The 25,246-nt window shown below is 37.2% G+C and overlaps 1 protein-coding gene and 1 pseudogene across 25 annotated transcripts in view; one reads left to right on the top strand and one right to left on the bottom strand.

Annotated features, from left to right (window-relative positions):
- Window positions 1-25,246, bottom strand: part of LRRFIP2 (LRR binding FLII interacting protein 2) — a 160,985-nt gene that overhangs the window by 24,590 nt on the left and 111,149 nt on the right. For 14 of the 25 annotated variants that reach the window (XM_053600290.1, XM_053600286.1, XM_053600285.1 and 11 more), the window contains 6 exons: window positions 25,200-25,244; window positions 23,637-23,753; window positions 19,827-19,898; window positions 13,704-13,874; window positions 4,373-4,465; window positions 1,262-1,354 (listed from right to left, as the gene is read on the bottom strand). In XM_053600290.1, coding sequence (XP_053456265.1) covers window positions 1,262-1,354; window positions 4,373-4,465; window positions 13,704-13,874; window positions 19,827-19,898; window positions 23,637-23,753; window positions 25,200-25,244 — 591 coding nt within the window. The remainder of the gene's footprint in view (window positions 1-1,261; window positions 1,355-4,372; window positions 4,466-13,703; window positions 13,875-19,826; window positions 19,899-23,636; window positions 23,754-25,199; window positions 25,245-25,246) is intronic. The other 11 variants (XM_053600289.1, XM_053600306.1, XM_053600305.1 and 8 more) reach the window with 5 other exon arrangements.
- LOC128592337 (ATP synthase subunit d, mitochondrial-like) lies at window positions 14,079-17,249 on the top strand (annotated as a pseudogene).

Below are 25,246 nucleotides of genomic sequence, written 5' to 3' on the forward strand. Positions count from 1 at the left end.
ACAAGGACTGATACTGCTGATTGGGCTTCACTATGCTCCTAGTGAATTGTAGTTATGATTCAGGGGGTTTCATACCCACACATCTCTCTCACAGGTGCTCTAGCGCAGTGGTTCCCAAACTTTTTGGCACCAGAGACAGATTTCATGGAGGACAATTTTTCTACAGAGTGGGGGTGGGGGAGTGAAGGAATAGATTTTCATAAGGAGCACACAACCTACATCCCTCTCATGTACAGTTTACAGTAGGGTTTGCACGTCTATGAGAATCTAATGCAGCCCCTGATGTGACAGGAGGCAGAGCTCAGGTGCAAGTAATAGGGAATAGCTGTAACTACAGATGAAGCTTCACTTGCTCACTGCTGCTCACCTCCTGCTGTGCAGCCCAGTTCCTAACCGTCCACAGTCCAGGGGTTGGGGACCACAGCTCTAGAGGATTTTTGCCAACTTTCCCCTAGCCCACCTAATCTTAATGCAGAACAAGACTTTTCTCACATGCCCTTTGTTTCCTCTGCCATAGCCCTTCCCTGACAAAGTAAGCCTCAGACAGTTACAGCTATGTCGCTCCCCTCCTGTAGAGGAGATAGCACATGCCGGGCAATGGGTTTGCCAGTCAAAGGCCACATGAAATAAAATGGGAATTTTTTTAGCCTCCAGTGTTCTCAGAATCTACCTGCAGGGCGTACCAAAAGAGTAATGAAAACTTTTTCCTTATCTGGGCCCCTGCTTTGGGGAATTCTAGAGTTATAATTAGAGATGATGACTTTGGGAAGTCTTACATTCCTATCCCCTTCAGTAACTAAACTGATTTTAATCCTTTCCTATTTTATTCACCAAGGATTTATAGGATGCTAATAACCTTTCACCTACCCCCCACTCCCTATCTTCTTGCTTCTTATCCAAATTCTTGTAATGTAAGGATATCAAGTTAAACCCATACTTTGAATTAAACGCCTATGGCTGCTTCTGGATAAAAATCCTAAGGGAGAGGGAGGGAGGAATCCTAGGGGAATAAAAAGAAACTTCCTTTAAAAGTTCCTACTTGGATGTTTCAGAAGCCCAGTGTCAGCTGGAAAGAAGAATTTTTTCTAGGCATAGTATCAGGTTTTCCCATAGAAGTCTGTCTCCTGCTTATTCATATTTCACAGTGCATAAATGATCAGGAATAATCAAAAGGACAGGTTTTTAGGAATCTCTTAAGTTAAATTCTATTGTTCTATTCCTCAGCAATGAATTCTAACCAAAGCCCATTTTGATCTCATACCCCAATTTTTTTATCTTTCCAAAGAAGTGTCTCCTGGAGGTCAAACACCTCTTTTGTCATGGAGTCTAGTTTCTGCTGCATGCGCTGATTCTCCTGCAGAGGAAGAGGGGGACAGAAGTAATAAAAGAACAGAAAGAAAAAAGGGAGGGAATTAGAGGGAAGAAACAAATATAAAACTGATAAAACAAAAAACTTAATAAAAGGGGAAAGTCTGTGATGAGCAGGAAAAGCAAAAGTGGTTTGCTAAAAGGGAAGATGACATCTAGAGTCCTGGCAAATGATTCTGATTGGCTTGCCCCTGAAAGTAAGCGAGAGAACTGGTAACAACTGTCCCAACCACTGCCATGCGGCTGCAAGCCAGCGGGGCTTTCTATGTATTATAGCTCTGTATGTGTCTTCCTTTGAAAACTGCCTTTTTTTCCCAAACAACAACTTACATTTTTACAGAGGTAAATTTAGGTTTGGTATAAACAAATGGTCTTTTATCATAGAGAACAAGCAGTAGTTTTAAATTTATTTTCTTAAGTAGAACTTATGTTTCTAAATTTCCAACACCAGAATTTATGTTAGCAAGAACTCATAAATTGTAAAGAAAACAGTAGTTTTTAGGAACACTAGAATCTAACATTTCACAATTTTTAAATGACTCTTCTAATTAAGCAATGATGCTAATTTATACCCTTTTATAATAAACAGGTTTTCTTCTTATGCTTATTGGCAAATATTGATCTCCTACTTTCTCTACTCATACATTATTTACTTGGCAATACAATTCTCAAGACCACCACCCCGCCCTGCAAGACAAGTGGGTTGGGCACAGTGGCTCACACTTATAATTCTAGCACTCTGGGAGGCTGAGGCAGGATCACTTGAGGTCAAGAGTTCAATTGCATTTAAAATAATTATAAGGCTTGATTTGTATAATTTGTCACCGTGGCTTCTCTAAAAACCCAGGATGCTGGCTATATAAATTTCATAATCTCTAGTTTTAGGTGTTTAAAATGTAATTTTATGAGACAGTCTCATCCTGTCACCTGGGCTAGGGTACAGAAGTGTCATCATAGCTCACTGCAACCTCCCAGCTTTAAGCAATCCTCCTGTCTCTCTCTGCCTCCCAAGTAGCATGCCATGGATTACAGGTGCATGCCATGACACCAGGCTAATTTTTTTCTATTTTTAGTATAGACAATGTCTTGCTCTTGCTCAAACTGGTCTCAGTACTGAGCTCAAGCAAACCTCCTAGGATTATAAGCATGAGCCACAATACCCAACCAATTCAATTATTCTTAAGAATGATGAAAAATTCCAAGATGGCTCACATCTATAATCCTAGCACTCTGAGAGGCAGAGGCAGGTGGATTGCTTAGCTCGGTTGTTCAAAACCAGCCTGAGTAAGAGTGAGATCCCATCTCTAAAAATAGCTGGGCATTGTGGTAGGTGCCTGTAGTCCTGCTACTTGGGAGGCTGAGGCAAGAGAATCACTTGAGCCCAAGAATTTGAGGTTGCTGTGAGCTATGATGCCATAGCACTCTACCAAGTGTGACAAAGTGAGACTCTGTCTCAAAAAAAAAAGAAAGCATGACGAAAAATAACACCAATCCTCAAATAGAGAAATAATCATTTTTCCCTCTAGTAACTGTTTTTTAAAGTCATTTTCAGAGAATAAGTGAGGCAGGTCTGAAAGGAATGAGGGAGGAAAAAAGATAGGCTAAGTTCTGAATAGCCAGGAATGTGGGTGGGTGTGGTTAAGTTAGGTTTCTCCCCTAGTGTCATTAACAGTAAGCCTTCCTGAGGGCGGCGCCTGTAGCTCAGTGAGTAGGGCGCCGGCCCCATATGCCGAGGGTGGCGGGTTCAAATCCAGACCCAGCCAAACTGCAACAAAAAATAGCTGGGTGCTGTGGCGGGCACCTGTAGTCCCAGCTACTCGGGAGGCTGAGGCAAGAGAATCACTTAAGCCCAGGAGCTGGGAGGTTGCTGTGAGCTGTGTGATGCCATGGCACTCTACCAAGGGCCATAAAGTGAGACTCTGTCTCTACAAAAAAAAAAAAAACAGTAAGCCTTCCTGATACCTAACACTAAGTTAGTATTAGATGCCCTTAATATCCACACCTAGACAGTGGGCAGGATCTCCCTCAAACTTATTCTCACATTTCTGAAAATAAACCACCTCAAGAGAGTAAACCACATTTAAAGAATAACAGAGATAAATACCTAAAAACATGGAAGGGGGCGTGGGGGAATAACAGAGATGAAAGCAAGCTAGTAAGCCTACAAGGATGATAAATGCTTTCCAAACATTCTTGGTGGACCCATGTATATGTCTCACTCCTAAGATGTTGCCAACAGTGTGGCACACAGAGTTCTTTCACTGCCAGAGCAAAAACTTGAACCTCCTTACTAGCCAACTTTCACCTTTTGGTATATGAGGTATCCTCACAATTTCTTTTTTTTTTTTTCACGAAGCCACCTCAGAAATGTATCTACCTCAGTGAAGATCAAACATCTTATTCCCCAAGAATCATGCCCCAAAAGTAGTATCCACTAGGTTCCAGAGAATAACATTACTCTATATATTTTCCTTTTGTTAGGAAAGAGTGTGCTTAGGAATAAGAGACAATTACAAAAACTTCTGCTATTAAAAGGAGGGGTATTTACAAGGTCCATAGCATTAATTTTTTAATCTTGCCTTTATGTTTCATGTTTGTAAAATTTTAGAATACAGCTAAATATAAAAAAAGAAGTAAACTCGGGCGGCGCCTGTGGCTCAGTGAGTAGGGCGCCGGCCCCATATGCCGAGGGTGGCGGGTTCAAACCCAGCCCCGGCCAAACTGCAACAAAAAAATAGCCAGGCGTTGTGGTGGGCGCCTGTAGTCCTAGCTGCTCGGGAGGCTGAAGCAAAGAGAATCGCGTAAGCCCAAGAGTTAGAGGTTGCTGTGAGCCGTGTGACACCACAGTACTCTACCCAAGGGCGGTACAGTGAGACTCTGTCTCTACAAAAAAAAAAAAAAAGTAAACTCTTTGTAGCATTTTAATTCTCCTCTACTCCAGCCACACACACCCTAATCCCACTCAACCATTTTTTAAGATTATTTTCACAGTTCATGTACATACCTCAATAAGTTCATCTCTTTGCCGAAGGCCTTCTTTAAGTTCATTCATCTTATGTTGCAGCACGCTACACATATGTTTCTGTCTTTCTAACTCCTGTTATTAAACAAATGGTATCATTTACATAGATGGTAGCACACAACAAATTCAAACATATACAACATTGACCTTGAGAAACATGTAAGAAATGTCAATTCATAGTAACTTAGAAAAATTGTGCTTTCTATGTAAAGATCCAGAAATTTTTAAATTTTTATCTCATATGATTATACATCTAGAAAACCCAAATTAATCAATGATAAAATTACTATAAACAATGAGATAATTTCATAAAATAACGGACTATAGAATTAACATTTAAAATTCAATAATTTTCATAGATAACAAAGAACCAAAAGAATAAGCATAATACCAAAATAAAATCAATATTAAATAAAACACACATGTAAATTTACAAGCTAAATCAAAAGCCTATACCTAACATGAGGAAAATTATATAAAACATTCACAAAAGACAGAGAAGTAGGATTGAACAAATGGAAAGGCATACCATCTTCTTCGATAATTCAATTTCATAAAAATGCCAGTTCTCCCTAAACTAATCTACACATTTAATTCAGTACAAATAAAAATACCATCAAGTTTTTTTCTCATCAAAGCAAGACAAGTTGATTATTAAAGTTTATTTGAAAGAAAAACTAGCCAGAAAAAAAAAAGCTAGCTTTATTATATTTTAAGACATATTATAAAGCCCCTCTAATTAAAACACTGTTGTAATGGCACATGAATATAAACCAATGGAGCAGAATAGAAATTTCAAAATAGATATAATTAGATATACAAATATATCTAATTTTGTTTGTTATTAAACACCAATAACAAAAAGAGATCTCAAGTCAAGGAAGAGATAGACTTTTAAATTATGATGTTGGGGGCGGCACCTGTGGCTCAAAGGAGTAGGGCGCTGGCCCCATATACTGGAGGTGGTGGGTTCAAACCGGGCCCCGGCCAAAAAAAAGAATTATGATATTGGGATAACTGAATATCCATACGAAAAAGATAAAATTGAAATCATACCTTACACTATACACCAGGGCAAAATTCCAAATGCATCACATGTGTACATGAGAAAAGAAAGGCAGGAAGTATAAGGGGGAAGCAGGAAGGGAAGAAATAGGGAGAACAAACTAGTCAGGCATTAAAAGAAAAATACCAAGGACTGGGGGAAATTTAACTAAAAATGTCTCAAAAACGCTTGGTGCCTGTAGCCCAGCAGCTAGGGCACCAGGCACATACAAGGGGGCAGGCGTTGTAGTTGACATCTATAGTCCCAGCTACTTGGGAGGCTGAGGCAAGAGAATCGCTTAAGCCCCTGAGTTTGAGGTTGCTGTGAGCTGTGATGCCGCAGCATTCTAGCGAGGACGACATAGTGAGACTCTGTCTCAAAAAAATAAATTAATAAAAATAAGGAGAGAGTAGCAGTAAATTAGACTACATAATAATTAAAACTTTTGAATGGCAAAATATACAAAGTAAAAAGACAAATGATAAAGTGTAAAAACAAAATTATAATTTATGTCGGTGACAAAGGGTTACTATCTCCCCAAATACAGAACTTCTAAAATTAGAAAGGAAAAAAAACATTAAAACATTAACTGAACAGGAAAACAGGCTAAACAACTGGGCAATTTACAGAAAAAGAAATGGAAATAACTCTGGATATGAAAAGATGCTCATATGAAGAGAAATGCAAACTAAAACCATATGTACCATCAAAACATTGGTAAAAATTCAAATATCTGACAGTATATTCTGGGAAAGAACTATGGGGAAAGAAACAGGCCCTTCTCATATATTTTGGTGGGAATGCAAAATGCCTTAAATCTTTTAAAGGGGAATTTGACAATCTCTTGCAAAACTACATACATTTCAATACAGAAATCCTATTCTTATGACTCATGTCTTTATGATACATTGGCAAAAAATACAAAAAGTCCTATGCAGTATGTTATTTTTTTACAGGACTACCTTTTTCTTTCTTTCTTTTTCTTTTTTTGAGACAAGAGTCTCATTCTGTTGCCCTCATAGAGTGCTGTAGTGTCATAGCTCACAGCAACCTCAAACTTCTGAGTTCAAGAGATTCTCTTGCCTCAGCCTTCCAAGAAGCTCGGACGACAGGAGCCGGCCACATCACCCAGCTAGTTTGTAGAAATGGAGTGTCACTCTTGCTGAGGCTGAAATTCCTGAGCTCAAGCAATTCACCCACCTGGGCCTCCCTGAGGGCTAGGATTATAGGCATGAGCCACCTCACCCAGAACTACAGAACAGCAAAACACACAAACAACTTTAATGGCTTTTTTTTCTTTGAGACAGAGTCTCACTTTGTCACCCTCGGTAGAGTGCCATAACATCATAGCTTACAGCAACCTCAAACTCTTGGGTTTAAGCCATTCTCTTGCCTCAGCCTCCCAAGTAGCTGGGACTACAGGCGCCCGCCACAATGCCCGGCTATTTTTTGTTGTTGTTGTTGTTGTTGTTGTTGTTGTTTTCATTGTTTGGCAGTCCCAGGCTGGGTTCGAACCCGCCAGCTCCAGTGTATGTGGCCAGCACCCTAGTCGCTGAGCCACAAGTGCTGAACCAACTTTAATGGCTATTAATAGATAAGGGGTAGAATAAAGTGTAGTACAGCCATACAATGAAATAGCTATGCAGGGCGGCGCCTGTGGCTCAGTGAGTAGGGCGCCGGCCCCATATGCCGAGGGTGGCGGGTTCAAACCCAGCCCCGGCCAAACTGCAACAACAACAAAAAAAAAGCTGGGTGCTGTGGCGGGTGCCTGTAGTCCCAGCTACTCGGGAGGCTGAGGCAAGAGAATCGCTTAAGCCCAGGAGCTGGAGGTTGCTGTGAGCTGTGTGATGCCATGGCACTCTACCAAGGGCCATAAAGTGAGACTCTGTCTCTACAAAAAAAAAAGAAAAAGAAATAGCTATGCAATGGTGAAAAAGAATGAGAAAGATTTCTCTATACTACATTCATAAGTGATAAAAATCAAGGTGCAGAATAGCATTTATAGTATGCTACCATTTTCTAAGAAAGGAGGATTACAAATACATATATGTATTTATATATGTATTTTGAGTGGTTACATATGTATCTTTTTAGTATAAAAATATATCTTCTTAGGTTACAAAAATAGAAAGATAAACCATTAAATTTAAATTCCCCAAAGGAAGTAAGAAATAGGGATAAGAGATAAAGGCATATTAATGACTTAAATGATTAAGATGATAATTTATGTGTGTTTTTTTAGCCACAATTAAAAATAAAATAATAAAAATTAAAAATGTAGAAAGTAATTCCTAAATACTGAAAATAAAATGCAGTGAACCAAACTGTATATCCAGTTAGTAGCATAAGCACAGAGAAACTATTTCAATTAGCTTCTAAAAACAATAGTTTAAAAACAAACAACAAATAAAAAATAAAAGCAATAGTTAGCTACACATAGCCTAGTGACAAAAATAATAGCCAAACAAAACAAAATAACAAACTTTTAACTATTTTCAGTAATTGTATAGCTGGTTTTAACACTGGTGTTGCTATTCTGGGTAATGTGGGATAAAGAAATAAGGATAGAATATATCATAATTACCATCATCCCCAGTGACTTTGAGAACTAGGAATTGTAGCATGGGAAAAAGTAGATAAAGATGTAAGACAGAAGATGTTAAGTAAAAACACTAACACGCTGGATATGAATTAGAATTATTAGCATGACTCATAATATACTTTATTGTTAAAAAACAAAGAAAAAAATCCCCACATACTATTTCCCACATCTACTGAAGAGCCCTACACATAGTGACCAACTTGGTGGCAATAAGGACCCATACTGCTCCACTAAAAGACAACTAGGGCTCCTTGAACAAATGGCCAATTCCAAGTCTGGGGCAGAAAATGTAGAAGAGACTATAGCATCTTCTAGCAGAAAGCAGAGAAGGTATGAAAAGTATTTAGCAATCAACCTGAAGAGATTCATCTTAGGCAAAGGAGGGACAAGAATCAAAAAGAATAAAAGCTACAACGTATCAAAAACATAAAATGCTTGAATTTATGACTTCCTAATGGCATTTTAAAAAGAAAAGTAGTTGGTCACTAGGAAAGGATATTAAACAACCAATTCTTTATTTTGAAAACTCATAAATAAAGGCAAAGAATCAAGCTTTTATCTTGCCTTTCCTATGTAAACTGTCCTATCTGAGTAATAAAGAGATGAAGATGTTTCTCTTTAAAGATGGACTTAAGCTAACAAATAAAGCATAGGAAAAGTAAAAAGCCCATAGAATGGGGGGCAATAGTTGCACACATGTATCTGGTAAAAGATAATGAATACAGAAACAACTCTTACAACTCAATAATGAAAAAAGACAAACCCGATTTAAAAATAAGTAAAGATCTGAATAGATATTTCTCTAAGGGAGATACACAAACAATATACAAATAGCTAATAAGCCCATGAAAATATACTCAAAATCACTAGTCACCAGAGAAAAGCAAATCAAACGCATATCTATCAGGATGGCTAGAATAAAAGAGTTAGATAATAATGAGTGAGGATTTAGAGAAATCAGAACCAGCAAACACTGCTAGTGGGAATATAAAATGATGCATCCTCTTTGGAAAACAGTCTGACTTTCATCAAATAATTAAACATAGCTACCATATGAACCAGTAATTTCATTTCCAAATATACTCTTATAAGAAAGAAAAACACATACATCCACACACAAAAAACTATACACAATGTTAACAGCAACATTATTCATAACAACCAAAAGGTAGAAACAACCCAAATGTTCATCAGCACACAAAAACATAAACAAAACATGGCATATCCATACAATGGAATAATAAGCCGTAAAAAGGAATGACGTTTTGAGACATGGTCCAGGGATAAACCTTGAAAACATTATAAAAAAAAAAAAAAAAAAAAAGGCCAGTTAGAAAAGACCATCTATTATTTGATTCTATTCATACGAAAGTCTAGAATAAGGAACTCTATAAAGACAAAATCAGATCAGTGGTTACTTAGAGCTGAGGGACTGGGGGATAGGAAGATAATAGTAAAAGGCTAAAGGATAGGCTTTCTTTATTTTATTTTATTTTATTTTTTTGTTCAGTTTTTGGCCAGGGGCTGGGTTTGAACCCACCACCTCTGGCATATGGGACCGGCGCCCTACTCTTTTGAGCCACAGGCACCACCCCAAGGATAGGCTTTCCTTTTGAAGTAATAAAAATATTCTAAAAAGTGACTGTGATGATGATTATACATATAAGGGAATAAACTAAAAACTACTGAATTGTACAATTTAAACAGATGAATTGTATTACATCTAAATAAATCTTTTTTAAAATATTAAATAAGATTAAATAAATAAATTCATAATGATAAAATCAGAATATCCCATTCTAGAACCCATAATCAACTAAAGGATCAAAGCATCCAGCTAAAGCATCATAAAGAAACAGCCACACATCTAGGCCTCCTGAAGGAAGGTAAACTGCACCACCGAACCAAAAAGCTGACGTTGTATTTGATCCTCTATTCCTCTCTATTTATACAGAATGCAGAGGAAAAGGGAACATGGGGATGAAAACAAAAAAATCTATAAGACTAGGAAATGGTTAGGACAAGAAACCCAGTTTCTTCAACACATAAATTGTTAATGAGAAAAGAGATGAAAGGGAATCTATAAATTAAAAGACTTAAAAGACACATCAGTTAATTCTAGTGTGTGAAACTTACCTGGATCCTGATATATTTTTTTCTTTCTTCATTATTATTTTTTATTATTAAATCATAGCTGTGTACATTAATGCAATCATGGGCACCATACACTGGTTTTATATACAATTTGACATATTTTCATTACTGATATTTTTTTAACATAAAAAAGAAAAATCATTTATGACATTTTGAAACTACTGAAATTTTAATGATCAAAAAAGTATAATATGAAGGAGACCTTGTCCCTATTAAAAATAAAAAAAAATTAGCCAGGCATTTTGACAGGCACTTGTAGTCCCAGCTACTCAAGAGGCTAAGGCAGGAGGATAACGTGAATCCAAGAGTTTGAGGTTGCTGTGAGCTATGCTGAAGCCATGGCACTCTACTTTGGGGTAATAAAGTGAGACTCTTGTCTTCAAAAAAAGGGGGTGGGGGAGAGAATCCATATTGCCCAGAGAGCCATATCAAATTATACATTAAAATATGGGATGCTTAATATCAAAATATACATTAAAAAATGGGAGTGGGGGAAATGAAGAGAGCAAAGCTGAACATACATTGATGGTGACTGGGAGGCAAGAGGAGGGTTCATTACATTCCTCGGTCTACACTTTCATGTTTAAAATCCATAATAAAACATTTTTAAAATCTTAGATAAGCTAATTCTCTATTAAAGTGAATAGTCATTAAGAAGAGAATAATATATTCAAGACATTCCCAATCAGGAATTCTGTCCTAAAAAGTAATCATGGTGACAATATTTAAAATACAGGTACAGTTATTATAATTCCAGATAGAAGTATTAAGGGCATTTTGAAAATGTTATTAAAATTATATCATTATTGTTGTTATTGAATGGTCCTTCTCTACTCTCACCATCTGCTGTTACAATGAAATGCAGAGTACCTGGCTTCTTTGTCTCTGAATAGGAACATATGAATATGCGTGAGACAGTATCGTCTAGAACAGTGATTTTCAACTGGTGTGCCGCAACACATTAGTGCACCCTGAAAATTTTTAGAGATCATTCATTAAATTGTTTTCCAAAGAAGTTCAAAGCATAGTTAAGTATATTGTTTTGTTTGTTTGTTTGTTTTTGAGACAGAGCCTCAAGCTGTCACCCTGGGTAGAGTCCTGTGGCATCACAGCTCACAGCAACCTCCAACTCCTGGGCTCAAGCGATTCTCCTGCCTCCACCTCCCAAGTAGCTGGGACTACAGGTGCCTGCCACAGCTCCCGGCTGTTTTTTGGTTGCAGCCATCATTATTGCCTGGCAGGCCCGGGCTGGATTCAAACCCACCAACTGAGTGTATGTGGCTGGCGCCCCAGCCGCTTGAGCCATAGGCGTCGAGCCAGTATACTCTTTTTTTTTTTTTAAATCAACATATTAAGTGTCCTGAGGAAGTTTAACTATTGGTTCAAGTAAGCCACGAGATACAAAAGATTGAAAAACACTGGTCTAGAAGAAAAGCCCTCAGGATAAAGTTATGTTAGACAGAGATACTATTGCAAAGCCTCTCCATCACAGTATCTGAAGCAGATTTTCAAAATATTTAGAAAAGTTTATATATTTCAAGTTTGAAAAGTACAAGACTTGTAAAAAAAACTCTATACACACGAAGAATCTCTGTATCTTAGCAAATGATGGAGAGAAAAACTAAGTTGGTTAAAACAGCTGATCACAGAGGAGGGTTATTTTTAAAAATGCTTGAAGACATCTAAGATAGGAAGATGACTCATTTTAGTACCAACAAATCTTTAGCATGAGATTTTCCTCTAATTTGCTAAAAACAGAGCTAGAAAAGAGACATAAAAAATGTGCAAGAAGACAAAAAAGGAGTTCATAGAATTCTAGGTAAAGTATGATGGCACAGAATCTCCAAAAATGGCCCATCAATACAAAAAGAAATCAGAGAAAACAACCTATTGCCACCAAATCAAGCTCTTCAATAAACCACGAAATGTCCAATATAAAAATACGCAGGGGCCTCTTTTTCACCTAAACACAAGTCCTCTTATCCTAACATATTTTTAATATACCTGATTTTTAGAGTAGTTTTAGATTTACAGGAAAATCGAATAGAAAATACATACATCCCATGGGATGAATTCCCACATACATCCCATCCTGTCCCCACACATTCAGAGTCTCCCCTATTATCAACACCAGCATCCCCAGCAAAGTGGTGTTATCTGTGTTAATCAATAAACCTCCATTGACACATCATTATCACCCACAGTCTGTAGTCTACATTAAGGTTCACTCCTGGTGTTGGTACATTTTATGGGTTTGGACAAATGTGTAATAACATACACACCATTATAGTATCATGTGAATAGTTTCACTGCCCTAAAAATCCTCCATGTTCAGCCTATTCATCCCTCCCTCCCTCAAACGCCTGGCAAATACTTCCTAACACTTTTTGAACATGATCAAAATAGACTGGAATGAGGATTTCTAGTCCTCAAGGGAAAAAATATCCCCATAAAGACTACAGAATTATGCTGGCCCGTTACATATTATATAAACAGCTTTTCTCCCTTTATACTGTGCAACTTCAAATTGTTTTTTCTAACAATTTATCAATACACATTTCCTAAATTATTTGCTGAATATTTTTTATCTTGGCAATGAAGTAGTAACTCATTTCTGACATTCTGATAATATCAGAATTATTAGACATTCTGTTGATCCTCTGCTTGGATTGCCACCAACACTTTAAGAAGTCTAAGTCCAAATAAGCTTTTAAAAGAACCTAATTAGTTCTCTGCAGTTATCAAAGAGCAAATCTGGACCTTGGACATTGGCTGTTATTTTCCATTTGTACATTTTAACATTACAGCTTGTGAACCTCTAAAGAAAACATAGGTCAATTTCTGACCCACAGTGCTGTTTTTAAATAATTGGGTAAAGAATTCTCTGTAATTATTTAGAAAATGGGTTCTTTTGAACTATAATTAGTTAACTGTAATTGCTCTAATTAAGAGAAAGAAAATAAAGATAAAACGAGTTGTATTCTAGTTGCAAAAACCCAAAGGAGGACATAAGCTTTTCCTTAAGAAAAATAGAATAAATTTTTTAAAAACTAAAAAAGATGGCTTGGCACCCGTAGCACAGTGGTTACAGCGCCAGCCACATACACCAAGGGTGGCGGGTTCAAACCTGGCCTGGGCCAGCTAAACAGCTAAAACAACTGCAACAAAAAATAGCCAGGTGTTGTAACAGGTGCCTGTAGTCCCAGCTACTTGAGAGGCTGAGGCAAGAGAATCGCTTAAACCCAAGAGTGTGAAGTTGCTTTCAGCTGTGCTGCCACAGCACTCTACTAAGGGTGATATAGTGAGACTGTGTCTCAAAAAAAAAAAAAAATTAAGAAAGAAAAATATTTCAGTATCATATGATACTCTGTCAATTTCCTTGGATCCATTTTGATTGAAACATCATTCCAAAGAGAGTATGCTGCAATCTTCCATCAATCCCACTACTTTTAAAATGGCAGGTTTTTATTTTCTGATGTAAGAGAATAGTTTAATAAAAAATAAATGATTACCTTTGATTTTTCTTCATTTTCTCTATAAAATTCTGCCATCTGTTCCTCTTGCTCTTCAATAACATCCTTGAGTGTGTCTACTTGATAGATCAAATTGTTCTTCTCATTGTCTAACTGCGCATTGGAAACCATGGCTTTCTTGTATTTTTCTTCTACTTCAGACAAAGACTCCTAAATAAGAGTTAAAGTCATCAGCCTGATATCTAAAATATGATTGGCACATATATGCAATATATTAGGAAATTACAGCACTGGCACAAACACATAAATATGCATTTTTGCAAAATACAAGCAGTCTGAGGAACTGCTAGTTTAGTGACATGCACATAAAACAAGAGAATGATAATAAGCCAATAATGCCTTTTTAAGAACAATATGTGCTCTCTGACCCTCAAGAAAACAAAATCAAGCAGCAATATAGCCTCGGAAAAGACGAAAAAGAGCGCAGACACCATGTATTTGTAAGAGTCATAAAATGAAGACTCATCAATATTTTTAGAAATATTACTCTTGCAGTTTTTAACAATAAATTGATGTTCAAAATGTAGTGATACAAAAGAATGCAGTCTCTCTTTATACAGGTAAACTTCATACTCAGTGCAATTTTGCCACTTCTTAGACATCTATTTTCGGAACTTTCTGTCCTGACTAAGAAAGCCAATATAAATGTCCAAAGTTTTTTCTAGCAATTTTCCAGATTTTAGTCATTTTGAAACAAGTAAAACAAAAATGAATACTAAAAAATGAACTACCAAATAATTCCTGATATTTTATATTCCTCAAAGTTTTCTGCCTAAAATAGCTTACGTAGCTTACAAGTGTGTGTGTTTTTAAATAACTGCATTTAAATTAATTACTATGCCCAGCAACTTTTTTTTTAAGCCAAAAAGAAAAACTTTTTCATAGAGAAAATGTAATCACTTCTGGAAATAAATTCAAAAACTACTAGTGAGAATGTTCACAAAACAAGATCAATGAAACAGAATTAAGAGTCTAGAACCCTTACATTTATATCAGTGAATTTTGACAAGGGTGTCCATGTAACTCAATGGCAAAAGAATAAATGGTGTTGGGACAAATGGATACCCACATACAAAAGAATGTAGTTAGACTTCTGCCTCACACCATATGCAAAAATTAATTCACAATAGATTACAGATTTAAGTTTAAGAGCTAAAACTATAAAACTCCTTGAAGAATATATAGGGGTAAATCTTCATGACCTTGGGATGGGCAATGGTTTCTTAGATATAACACCAAAAACACTATCTACAAAAAAAAAAAAAAGTCTTCATCAAAATACAAAACGTAAAACTTTCATGTTGTAAATAATATCAAGAAAGTAAAAAGACAATCCATAGAATGGAAGAAAATATTTGTAAATATGATAAGAGACTTATATCCAGAATATATAGAGAATTCTTATAGTTCAACAAAAAAGACACATAAACCAATTTTTTTTTTTTTTTTGTAGAGACAGAGTTTCACTTTATCGCCCTTGGTAGAGTGCTGTGGCGTCACACAGCTCACAGCAACCTCCAACTCCTGGGCTTAGGCGATTCTCCTGCCTCAGCCTCCCGAGCAGCTGGGACTACAGGCGCCCGCCACAACACCCGGCTATTTTTTTGTTGCAGTTTGGCTGGGGCTGGGTTTGAACCCGCCACCCTCGGTATATGGGGCCAGCGCCCTGCTCACTGAGCCACAGGCGCCGCCAACATAAACCAATTTTTAAATGGCCAAGAACTTGAATAGGTGTTTCTCCAAAGAAGATACACAAATAGCCAAAAAGCCACGCAATCATTATCATTAATCATTAAGGAAATGTACATGAAAACAACATTGAGATACCACTTTATACCCACTAGGATGGCTACAGTCTATAATCAAAAAGACAGAAAAAAGATAACAAGTGTTAGTGAGGACATGGAGCAACTGGAAACTCATGCATTGCTGGTGGGAATGTAAAATGGTGCAGCTACTTTAAAAAGTTTGGCAGTTCCTCAACATGTTAAAAAGAATTTCTGTGTGACCCAGCAATTCCAGACCTAGCCATCTACCCAAGAAAAATAAAAATGTATCTCTAAACAAAAATTTATCCATAAATGTTCACACTAGCATTACTCATAATAGCCCAAAAAATGAAAACCCAAATGCCTATCAATTGACAAACGGATACACAAAATGTTGTAAATCCATACAGTGAAATACCATTTAGCTATTTTAAAAAAAATAATGACATATATTATAACATGGATGAATCTTGAAAACATTATGCTAAATGGAAGCCAATCACAAAAGACTTACATTATATGACTGCATTTATGTAAAATCTCCAGAACAGGAAGATCTATAGGGACAGAAAGTAGCTGCTCAGGATGTAAGTAGGAGTAAAAAGGAAAAACAGGGAACGACTGCCAGGCAGTATGTGGTTTCTTTCCGAGATGATGAAAATGTTCTAAAATTGAATTTGTAGTGATGGTTGCACAACTTTGTGACTATACTATCTAAAACATCAATAAATTCTGCATTTTAAATGGCTAAACTTGAGGCCAGGCACAGTGGCACATGCTGATAATCCTAGCACTTTGAGGACAACATAGCAGGATCGCCTGAGGTCAGGGGTTCAAGACCAGCCTAAACAAAAGCCAGACACCATCTCTAACAAAAGCAGAAAAAATTAGCTGGGTATAATAATGCACACCTGTACTCCTAGCTACTGGGGAGGCTAAGGCAGGAGGACCACCTGAGCCCAGGAGGTTGAGGTTGCTGTGAGCTAGGAGCACACCACTGCATTCTACCTACGGTGATAGAGCCAGACTCTATCTCATAAATAAATAAATAGGTAAATTTTTATGGAATTTGTATATATACATATGTATCTTTATTGAGATACACATACTTTTTAATAATGCTCCATAAACCAGAATTGGGTTAACAGGAATGACTTAAACTAGGATTGGAAACAAATTTAACCAAAATAAAGAACACAAGGTGGGCCATCAGGGTCAGTGAAGGATCCTAAGAAGGCTGGGCAAAATCCTGGTCTAAAAGCCACCAACTGGGTAGCTTTTGGAGAGATCATACCCTGAAACCAAAAGGCTATTGCTAATTCTCTGAAATCTCGGAATGACGCCTTCACCTCCAGATTGCCAACTCTACCTGAGAATCCACCAGCTATTGACCAGGCTTACTACAAAGTCAACGTGGCAAAGGCAGGCTTTGTAGGTAGGTAACTTTGAGAAGAGTTTAATGCCCTCAAGGTTCCTGTACCAGAGGATAAAGTGAATGATGAAGAAAAAGAAGATGTGAAAACTTGTGCTGAGTTTGTGCCTCTCTCAACGGCCATGATTGAGGAATATGAGCAACAGCTGGAGAAGATGAGAAACATAATTCCATTTGATCAGATGACCACTGAGGATAGGAATGAAGACTTTCCAGAACCAAGACAAGAACAAGTAACATATATTGGCCTCACTAGCCAATTGAGAATTTATAAAATTGAGTCTGGAATGAAGTTCTAGCCCTTACATTACATAGTTTAGACATTAAAATAAAAATAATTACACAGTTTAAAAAGCAAAATAACATAAGCGAAGTCAATTGCATAATGGTCTAAATTTAGTGGTATCTAAATTTAATGCAGAATTTAAAATGATTCTCATTCATCTGAAAGGCTAACAGCATAAAAAGGCCTTCCTTGCTACTGAAGTTCAATGCAACTGAAGTGCAAAACTGCATGAAAACCAGAATCCAAGATAGCTCAAAGTAATAGATGCATGGACAAAATATGTAACACAATAAATCTGACATAAAGTTTATGTAATATAATCTTCCTTTAAATAATAGATCAGAAAAGACTTCTAAATTTAAGTTTCAAGGTATTTTAATGATTTTAATCTCAGGCCAGGCACAGTGGCTCACACCTATAATCCTAACAATTTGGAAGGCTGAGACAGGTAGATTGCTAGAGCTCAGGAGTTCAAGACCAGCTTGAACAAGAGCAAGAACCCGTCTATACTAAAAACTGGGCATTGTGGCAGGCACCTGTAGTCCTAGCTACTTGGGAGGCTGAGGCAAGAGGATTGCTCAAGCCCAAAGAGTTTGAGGTTGCTATGAGCCACAATACTATAGTACTCTACCAAGAACAACAGGGTGAGACTCTTGAACCCCAAAGACTCAACCACAAGACTCCTGGAAGTCATCAAAAAATACAGTAACATGGGCAGCACCTGTGACTCAAGGAGTAGGGTGCCAGCCCCATATACCATGGGTGGTGGGTTCGAGCCTGGCCCCGGCCAAAATTGCAAAAAAAAAAATACAGTAATGTCTCAGGATATAAAATCCATGTCCACAAGTCAATAGCCTTTTATATGCACCAATAACAGCCAAGTTGAGAGGCTAATTAAGAACACAACTTGTTTACCATAGCTTCAAAGAAAATGAAATACCTAGGAATATACCTAACAAAAGGGTTCATGAAGGACCTCTATAAAGAAAATTATGAAACCCTAAGAAAGGAAATTGCCGAGGCCATTAACAAATGAAGAATACCATGCTCATGGCTGGGAGGAATCAATATTGTTAAAATGTCTATACTTCCCAAAGCAATCTACAGATTCAATGCCATCCCTATTAAATACCAACATCATAATTTTCAAGACTTGGGAGAAAATGATTCTTCGTTTTGTATGGAACCAGAAAAAACCCCATATAGCTAAGGCAGTTCTTAGTAATAAAAACAAAGCCGGGGGCACCACCATAGCAGATTTTAGGCTGTACTACAAGGCCATAGTGGTCAAGACAGCATGGTACTGGCACAAAAATAGAGACACAGACATTTGGAATTGAACAGAAAATCAGGAAATGAAACTAACATCTTATAACCACCTAATCTTTGATAAACCAAACAAGAACTTACACTGGGGGAAAGACTCCCTATTAAATAAATGGTAGTTATTCTTTCTGGGAAAAGATAAATCCCACTCAAATTTACTTCCAAATTCTTTAAGACACTAGATCTGTGTAATTCTTTTTGACTTTTAAATTTAAAACCAATCTAAACAAAACATAGAGGACTCTTGCCTTAAGTTTCCTTCTTCCATAGGGGATATTTATAATAAATATAAATATTTATTTATATTTATTAAAGTTGCTCAGTTGCTTCTTCCTCCCACATTTAATACCAACTGAATCTAGTGACAGAAATAGGCAATGCTTTTTTTTGTTTGTTTGTTTTGTTTTGTTTTTTGGCCAGGGCTGGGTTTGAACCCGCCACCTCCGGCATATGGGACTGGCGCCCTACCCCTTGAGCCACAGGTGCCGCCCAGGCAATGCTTTTTTCATTTACATGGGAGAATTTTAAGGTCCAATTCTCAATAAAAATATTCTTAGGGTTTTTTTCTTAGGCATCTGTTCACTTTAATTTTCCAAGTATTTTCCAAGTTATAAAAAGTATACAGTATATGGGCAGTGCCTGTGGTTCAAAGGAGTAGGGCACTGACCCCATATGCTGGAGGTGGCAGGTTCAAACCCAGCCCCAGCCAAAAATTGCAAAAAAAAAAAAAGTATATAGTATAGAGCAGGCATGGTGGCTCACGCCTATAATTCCTCTGGGATCACTTGAGGCAGTAGGATTACTTGAGGTCAGGAGTTTGAAACAAGCCTGAGCAAGAGTAAGACCCCATCTCTACTAAAAATAGAAAACTAATCAACCAATTCACCACTATGTTTGGACATAGTGGTGAACACATACAATCCCAACTACTCAAGAGGCTGAGGTAAGAGGATCTCTTGAGCCCAGGAGTTTGAGGTTGCAATGAGCTATAATGATGCCACTGAATTCCAGCTAGGGCAACAAAGGGAGACTCTGTCTCAAACAAAAACAGAAACAAAAACTGGAAGGAATAATACCTTCTGCTGAATATTCCAAAAACCATACTAAACATTTAAACATAAGCAGAGATTGAAAGTTCATTTTTCCAATGCTTTGCAGGTTAAGCACATGCTTGAAAGACAAACACTGTTAGTAAAGCTATGTGCAGCTGGTTAAAGAATTCATGAAACCACCATTACCAACACTTCTGCATACAGAGCATGCGTGGGCTGCAGAATGGGCCCTGATACCTTTAGTTCTTTAAGGCCCTGCATGTATTTCCCTTCTACATCCTGTATCTGGTCCTTAAGGTCATAGATATCCTGCAGGACATAGGAATGAACCATTGCATAAAACCATGCACAAACATATCTTAAGTTTCAAAGGAATCAGATGAAATATGACTTGCTTTTGTATACTCCAGAAGAGAAATGCAAGTATAAAAACATAACTCCTACTCTGAACCACTGAAAGGGGCAAACGGGTAAGATGATAGTAGGGCTGAGGCAAAAGTAAGAAATGATCAATCTAGTGTTAAATACTATGTTTGTATTAAATTCTACTGAAAACTACAGAGCAAGGGGGAAAGGACTGTATGAAAAGATATATATATTATAACTTTTTTTTTTTTTATTTTTTTTGTAGAGACAGTCTCACTGTACCGCCCTCGGGTAGAGTGCCGTGGCGTCACACGGCTCACAGCAACCTCTAACTCTTGGGCTAACGCGATTCTCTTGCCTCAGCCTCCCAAGCAGCTGGAACTACAGGCGCCCACCACAACGCCCGGCTATTTTTGTTTTGTTGCAGTTTGGCCGGGGCTGGGTTTGAACCCACCACCCTCGGCATATGGGGCCGGCGCCCTACTCACTGAGCCACAGGAGCCGCCCTATATATTATAACTTTTAATATACAACTGTTCAAATTTTTTAAACCACTTAAATAATTTTTAGCATAATGTTTCATGTGGAACTAAAAAATATATAGCAAATTAATTGTAAGCATCAAATTTTACAGATACATGCATCAGTTTTCAAAAATATAATAAATGAATATGAACAAAGTTTTCTTTCAATGATTTGGTCACTGACTACACTAGGAAAAAAGGGAGTAAAGGGAGGGAAATTAAATATAACCATTTTGAACACAACGTCAAATGAAATATTCTATCCTGAGAACACCATTTAAACAATGAGAAAAGCATATGCTACAAATGTTACCATAATCCTTGTAAGAAAAGTTAAATAGGTCAAATTTTAAATGGAAAATTTTGTTTCTCTTGTGCCCAACCCTATTCTGGAAGGTTTATCGTACGTATGTACCTACAGACTTCGGTGGGAAATAACTGCCATGGATTCCTAAATACAATTTTGCATTTACAGACGGGATCAACTATTAAAGGCTGACTATACACATTTCTGGTATTATACTTTCCCTGCCCCCTTCTTTCCCTCCTGAGTAGGTTTGTCTGTCTTTTACTCATTGATTCATTCAACTGATTTTTACAGAAGGCCTATTAGGAGTCAGGTGCTAGGATACAAAAAAAAAATCTCAATTCCTTCAAGAAGGTCATTCTCTCACGAAAGAAAAGCAAGCAACAAGTGGTTTGACAGATGCAAGCTAAGTCTAAGGCTGGATGGCCTGTCTTCATACCCTGTTGTCCCACTAGAACATAGCACCTAAAGGCAAGAGTTTACCTTATTCAACTTTCTTGCAGCACGTCTGCCTACTACATCATAAGTACTATGTACATACTAGTACACAAATAATGACACCTTCACGGTCACACCCATGCTAGCAGGAGTCAGCTCTCCTTCACTGTTTCAAACCTCTCCACCTTCCCCTAACTCCAGTCCACTTTCACAGGCAGCCCATTTCACAAGCCAGACTCCCCTTCCTATCCTACCCACAATCTGACTGAGTCACCACCTTCCCTACTTCGTCTACTGTGTCAGCAGGAGAGGACCTCCAGCCTAGGCAAACCCATCCATCTGAGCCCTGGACTCTGGTCTCACCCACTTTGCTCTGTCAGCTATCCTCTCTCCTTTCTCCACCTTCAATTTCTCTCTCTACTGGCTCAATCCAACCAATGAAAAATCATAATCTCATCTTTAAAAGAAAGCACACCTTCTCTTAAATTTCTATTTCTCCTACCTTCTGCCCAACCAACTCCCAGTCTCATATTCACGTCAGAGCAAGTTTCTTAATTATTTTCCCTTTATAATTTTGATTTGCTCGTCTCATTCACATTGTTCAACCACACGGTTACTATTCTTCTGGGCTCCACTGCTTCTTCCAAACTGTGTTCAAAGTAATCTTTAAGAATGCAAATCAGATACTATCATTCTCCTATTTGATATCCTGTAGTTCTCAAGATAAAACTGAATTCCTTTCAGGCTAGCAGATAAGACACTTCCAATTTAGCCCTTCACTACCTCCCCATCCTTCTCTCTCATCCACCTCATCTCTCCCTCTGACAACTTTGCTGTACAGATAACTTGCTGATTCTCTGAATACATCTCTCACTGAGAAAGCCTTCCCCTTTCAATTTCTTTGCTTGGTTAATTTTTTCCTCTTCCTTCAAACCTTAGCCCAGAGTCTGCCTTTTCTGAAAAGACTTTTGTTATCTCTTTTCCTGGTCCAATTTAGATGATGTTTTTCTGAATTACCTTAATATTTTTGCTATTGCCCATAGTATTACATCACCTTGTTTTACTAAGTTTTCTCATTTGTTTTCCCTATGAGACAGTGACCTTCTAAAGGCCAGAATGTGTTTTGCTATCTAAATCTCCAGGGCCAAATGCTCATAAATATTGAATTAATTAATGCTATTTCTCTCATTACCATTCCCCCTTTTCTCACAAATAGCAGGTTCATCAAACATTCAAATGTAGTTCTAAAGTTCTCATCTTCCAAATAAAAAGGTTAACATTTGGATGTGGTGGCTCATTCCCATCCTCCTGCTTAAGCACTATGGGAGGCTTAAGCAGGAGGATCCTGTGACATCAGAAGTTCGAGACCAGGTTGAACAAAAGCAGATGCCCCTCTCCACTAAAAATAGTAAAAATTAGCTGGGCATAGTGATTCTCTCCTGTAGTGCCAGCTACTGGGGAGGCTGAGGCAGGAGGATCATTTGAGCCCAGGAGTTTGAGGATGCAATGAGCTATGATGATGACACTGCACATTAGCCCGGGGAACAGAGCAAGACTCTGTCCCCAGTTAAAAGAAAACCTTAATAAGGACAGAGACTCAAGTAATGGGTAAAATAAGGTTTTCTTTATCTCAGGTATTTCTGTTACCCAAATATCATTACACTTATAACTATGAAACACTGAGAGATAACTGTATTCCAACGGCCAAACAACATCATAATAGCTCAAAACATTAATAATTCCCACAGTCTGGGGCCAGGTACAGTGACTCATGTGTATAATCCAACACTTTGGGAAGCTACATACAGTTGGAGGATCATTGAGCCTGGGAGCTCAAGACCACCATGGGCAACATAGTGAGACTCCATCTCTACCCCACCCCCCCAAAATTAGCCAATGATAGTGGAGTACTCCAATAGTCCCAGCTACTTGGGAGACTGAGGCAGGAGTATCCCTTGAGCCTCTTATTCAAAGTTACAGTGAGCTCTGATCATGCTACCGTATTCTAGCCTGGATCACAGAATAACACTCTATCTCTAAAAAAATCCAGTAAAATAAAAATAAAATGTAAAAAATTGCCACAATCTGGTTCATTGTACAGATTTTCCATTTAAAATATGGCCAGTTCAGAAAGAACTACTTTTACATACATTACAAAGTTTATTTGGCATTTATAAAGTAGCAGAGCTCATTCCAATACCATCCAATTTTCAGGAAGTTAAAAAAATTAATGAATCTTTCCTTTCAGGCTCTGTAACACCTGAGTATATTTTTTAAGTATATAAACAATGTTTTTAAAAAGAACTCACATTCCTTCTTTCTACTAAGTCACATTACATGTTAAAAGTTCTAGTATACTACCAAGAAACCAAAAGACTGCTTTTAAAAATCAAACGAAAAACTGTGTTTTACCCGCAATTCACTTAATGAGGTGTCTGGATCTATTAAGCTACTGGTGTCCCCACTTCCTCGTCTGGATGAGTTGCCACTTAGAGGGGTTGTTGCTGAGGCAGAATTTCGAGATGAAGGCTGAAGAGAAAGAAATATAACACTTCTAAGACTTGTTTCTTTTTCTTTTTTTTCTTTTTCAGATTAATATGAGGGTACAGACAACTAGGTTACATTGTTTGCATTTGTTTTGTAGAGTAAGTCTTGTTTCTTAAAAATGTTTACCGTGGAAAGTTAAAATGGAGCAGGGTGGTAGGGGAAAATGTCCGCTTCAGGTGAGGAAGTTGCCAAGTGTAATCAATGGGCAATTTATATTGGCTTTGGAGAAGAGGTATCCCCAGAGAAGGGGCCAGGCATACTAAGCATAATTTCATTAACTCAAATACTTTATCAAAATCTAGAATTCATAATAACAAGGAAACAGTTTTTATGAGAGTTCTTTCTTTTTGGTTTATCTTTGCTCTGCTATAAACAACAGTGGAGTGGGCATATCAGATAAATTTAAAGCAGTTTTAGAACTTCTTAACTATTATGCTAGTTGGCTTTTTCCCTATTTAGTTCCTGAAACTGCTTCTCAAAATTTTCCTCTTTTTCTAATACTTCTGAAAAAGATGGAGATACAACTTGGAGCTGAGAGCAGCAACACTGCGTCTTACTATGAATTTAGACTGCTCTTCCCAAAATTAGTCTAAATGTGAGATTATGCTATAGATAAATAAATGGCATAGATCTGGGCTGTCCAATATACTAGCCATTGGCCACATGTAGATATTGAGCATTTTAAATGTGGTTAGTTCAAATTGAGATTCAGTATAAAATATATACCAGATTTTGAAGGCTTACTGTGGGAAAAAAGAATGAAATATATCTCATTAGTAATTTTTCATATTGACTGTATTATGGAATATTTTGGATATTTGGATTAAATAAAAGATATTACTTAATTTTGCCTGTTTCTTTTTATTTTTTAAATGAGGCTACCAGAAAATAAACTTATATAAACTTGTTGTCACAAGTCTAAGCATACATGTTAAGTTTAAACTTTTATTGGACAGAGCTGATTTATCTTTCTTGGGTATCGCATAAAATTAATCCTGATAAACCATTTCTCTAACTGACTTTCTAAAAATACTTTTAGAAGTTAGAGACTTTAACAGAAGTCAACTCCTTAGAAAAAGTTATTTTATGTCAAGAAATATTTTAATCTATAAAAGAAAAAAATTAAAGTCTCAGAGTTTGTCACTGATCATCTCCAAAGACACCTCATTTTTAGTATTTAATGACTCCTTAAAACCAAAGACCAGCCAAAAGCTTACAAGGTGACATTCAAGGAAATAAAACTTAGTATCTCTTCTCTTCCCAGGGCTTCACATGATTTAACTTTGGAGGAATTTTGGAGGGTCAAATACAGGAAATAGATGAAAGGAGGAAGAGTAACTCCATCAGACCAATTGTGAATAAAGAATGAACAAGTCACAGTTTAACCAACCTTGAGAATTTAATTCCCTTAGGAATTTATATACTCACTCTGGTGTAATTTTCAGCATATTGTTTGTCAGATTTTTCATCCAACT

The sequence above is a fragment of the Nycticebus coucang genome, chromosome 8, assembly GCF_027406575.1.
Source record: "Nycticebus coucang isolate mNycCou1 chromosome 8, mNycCou1.pri, whole genome shotgun sequence".
Taxonomy (NCBI): Eukaryota; Metazoa; Chordata; class Mammalia; order Primates; family Lorisidae; genus Nycticebus; species Nycticebus coucang.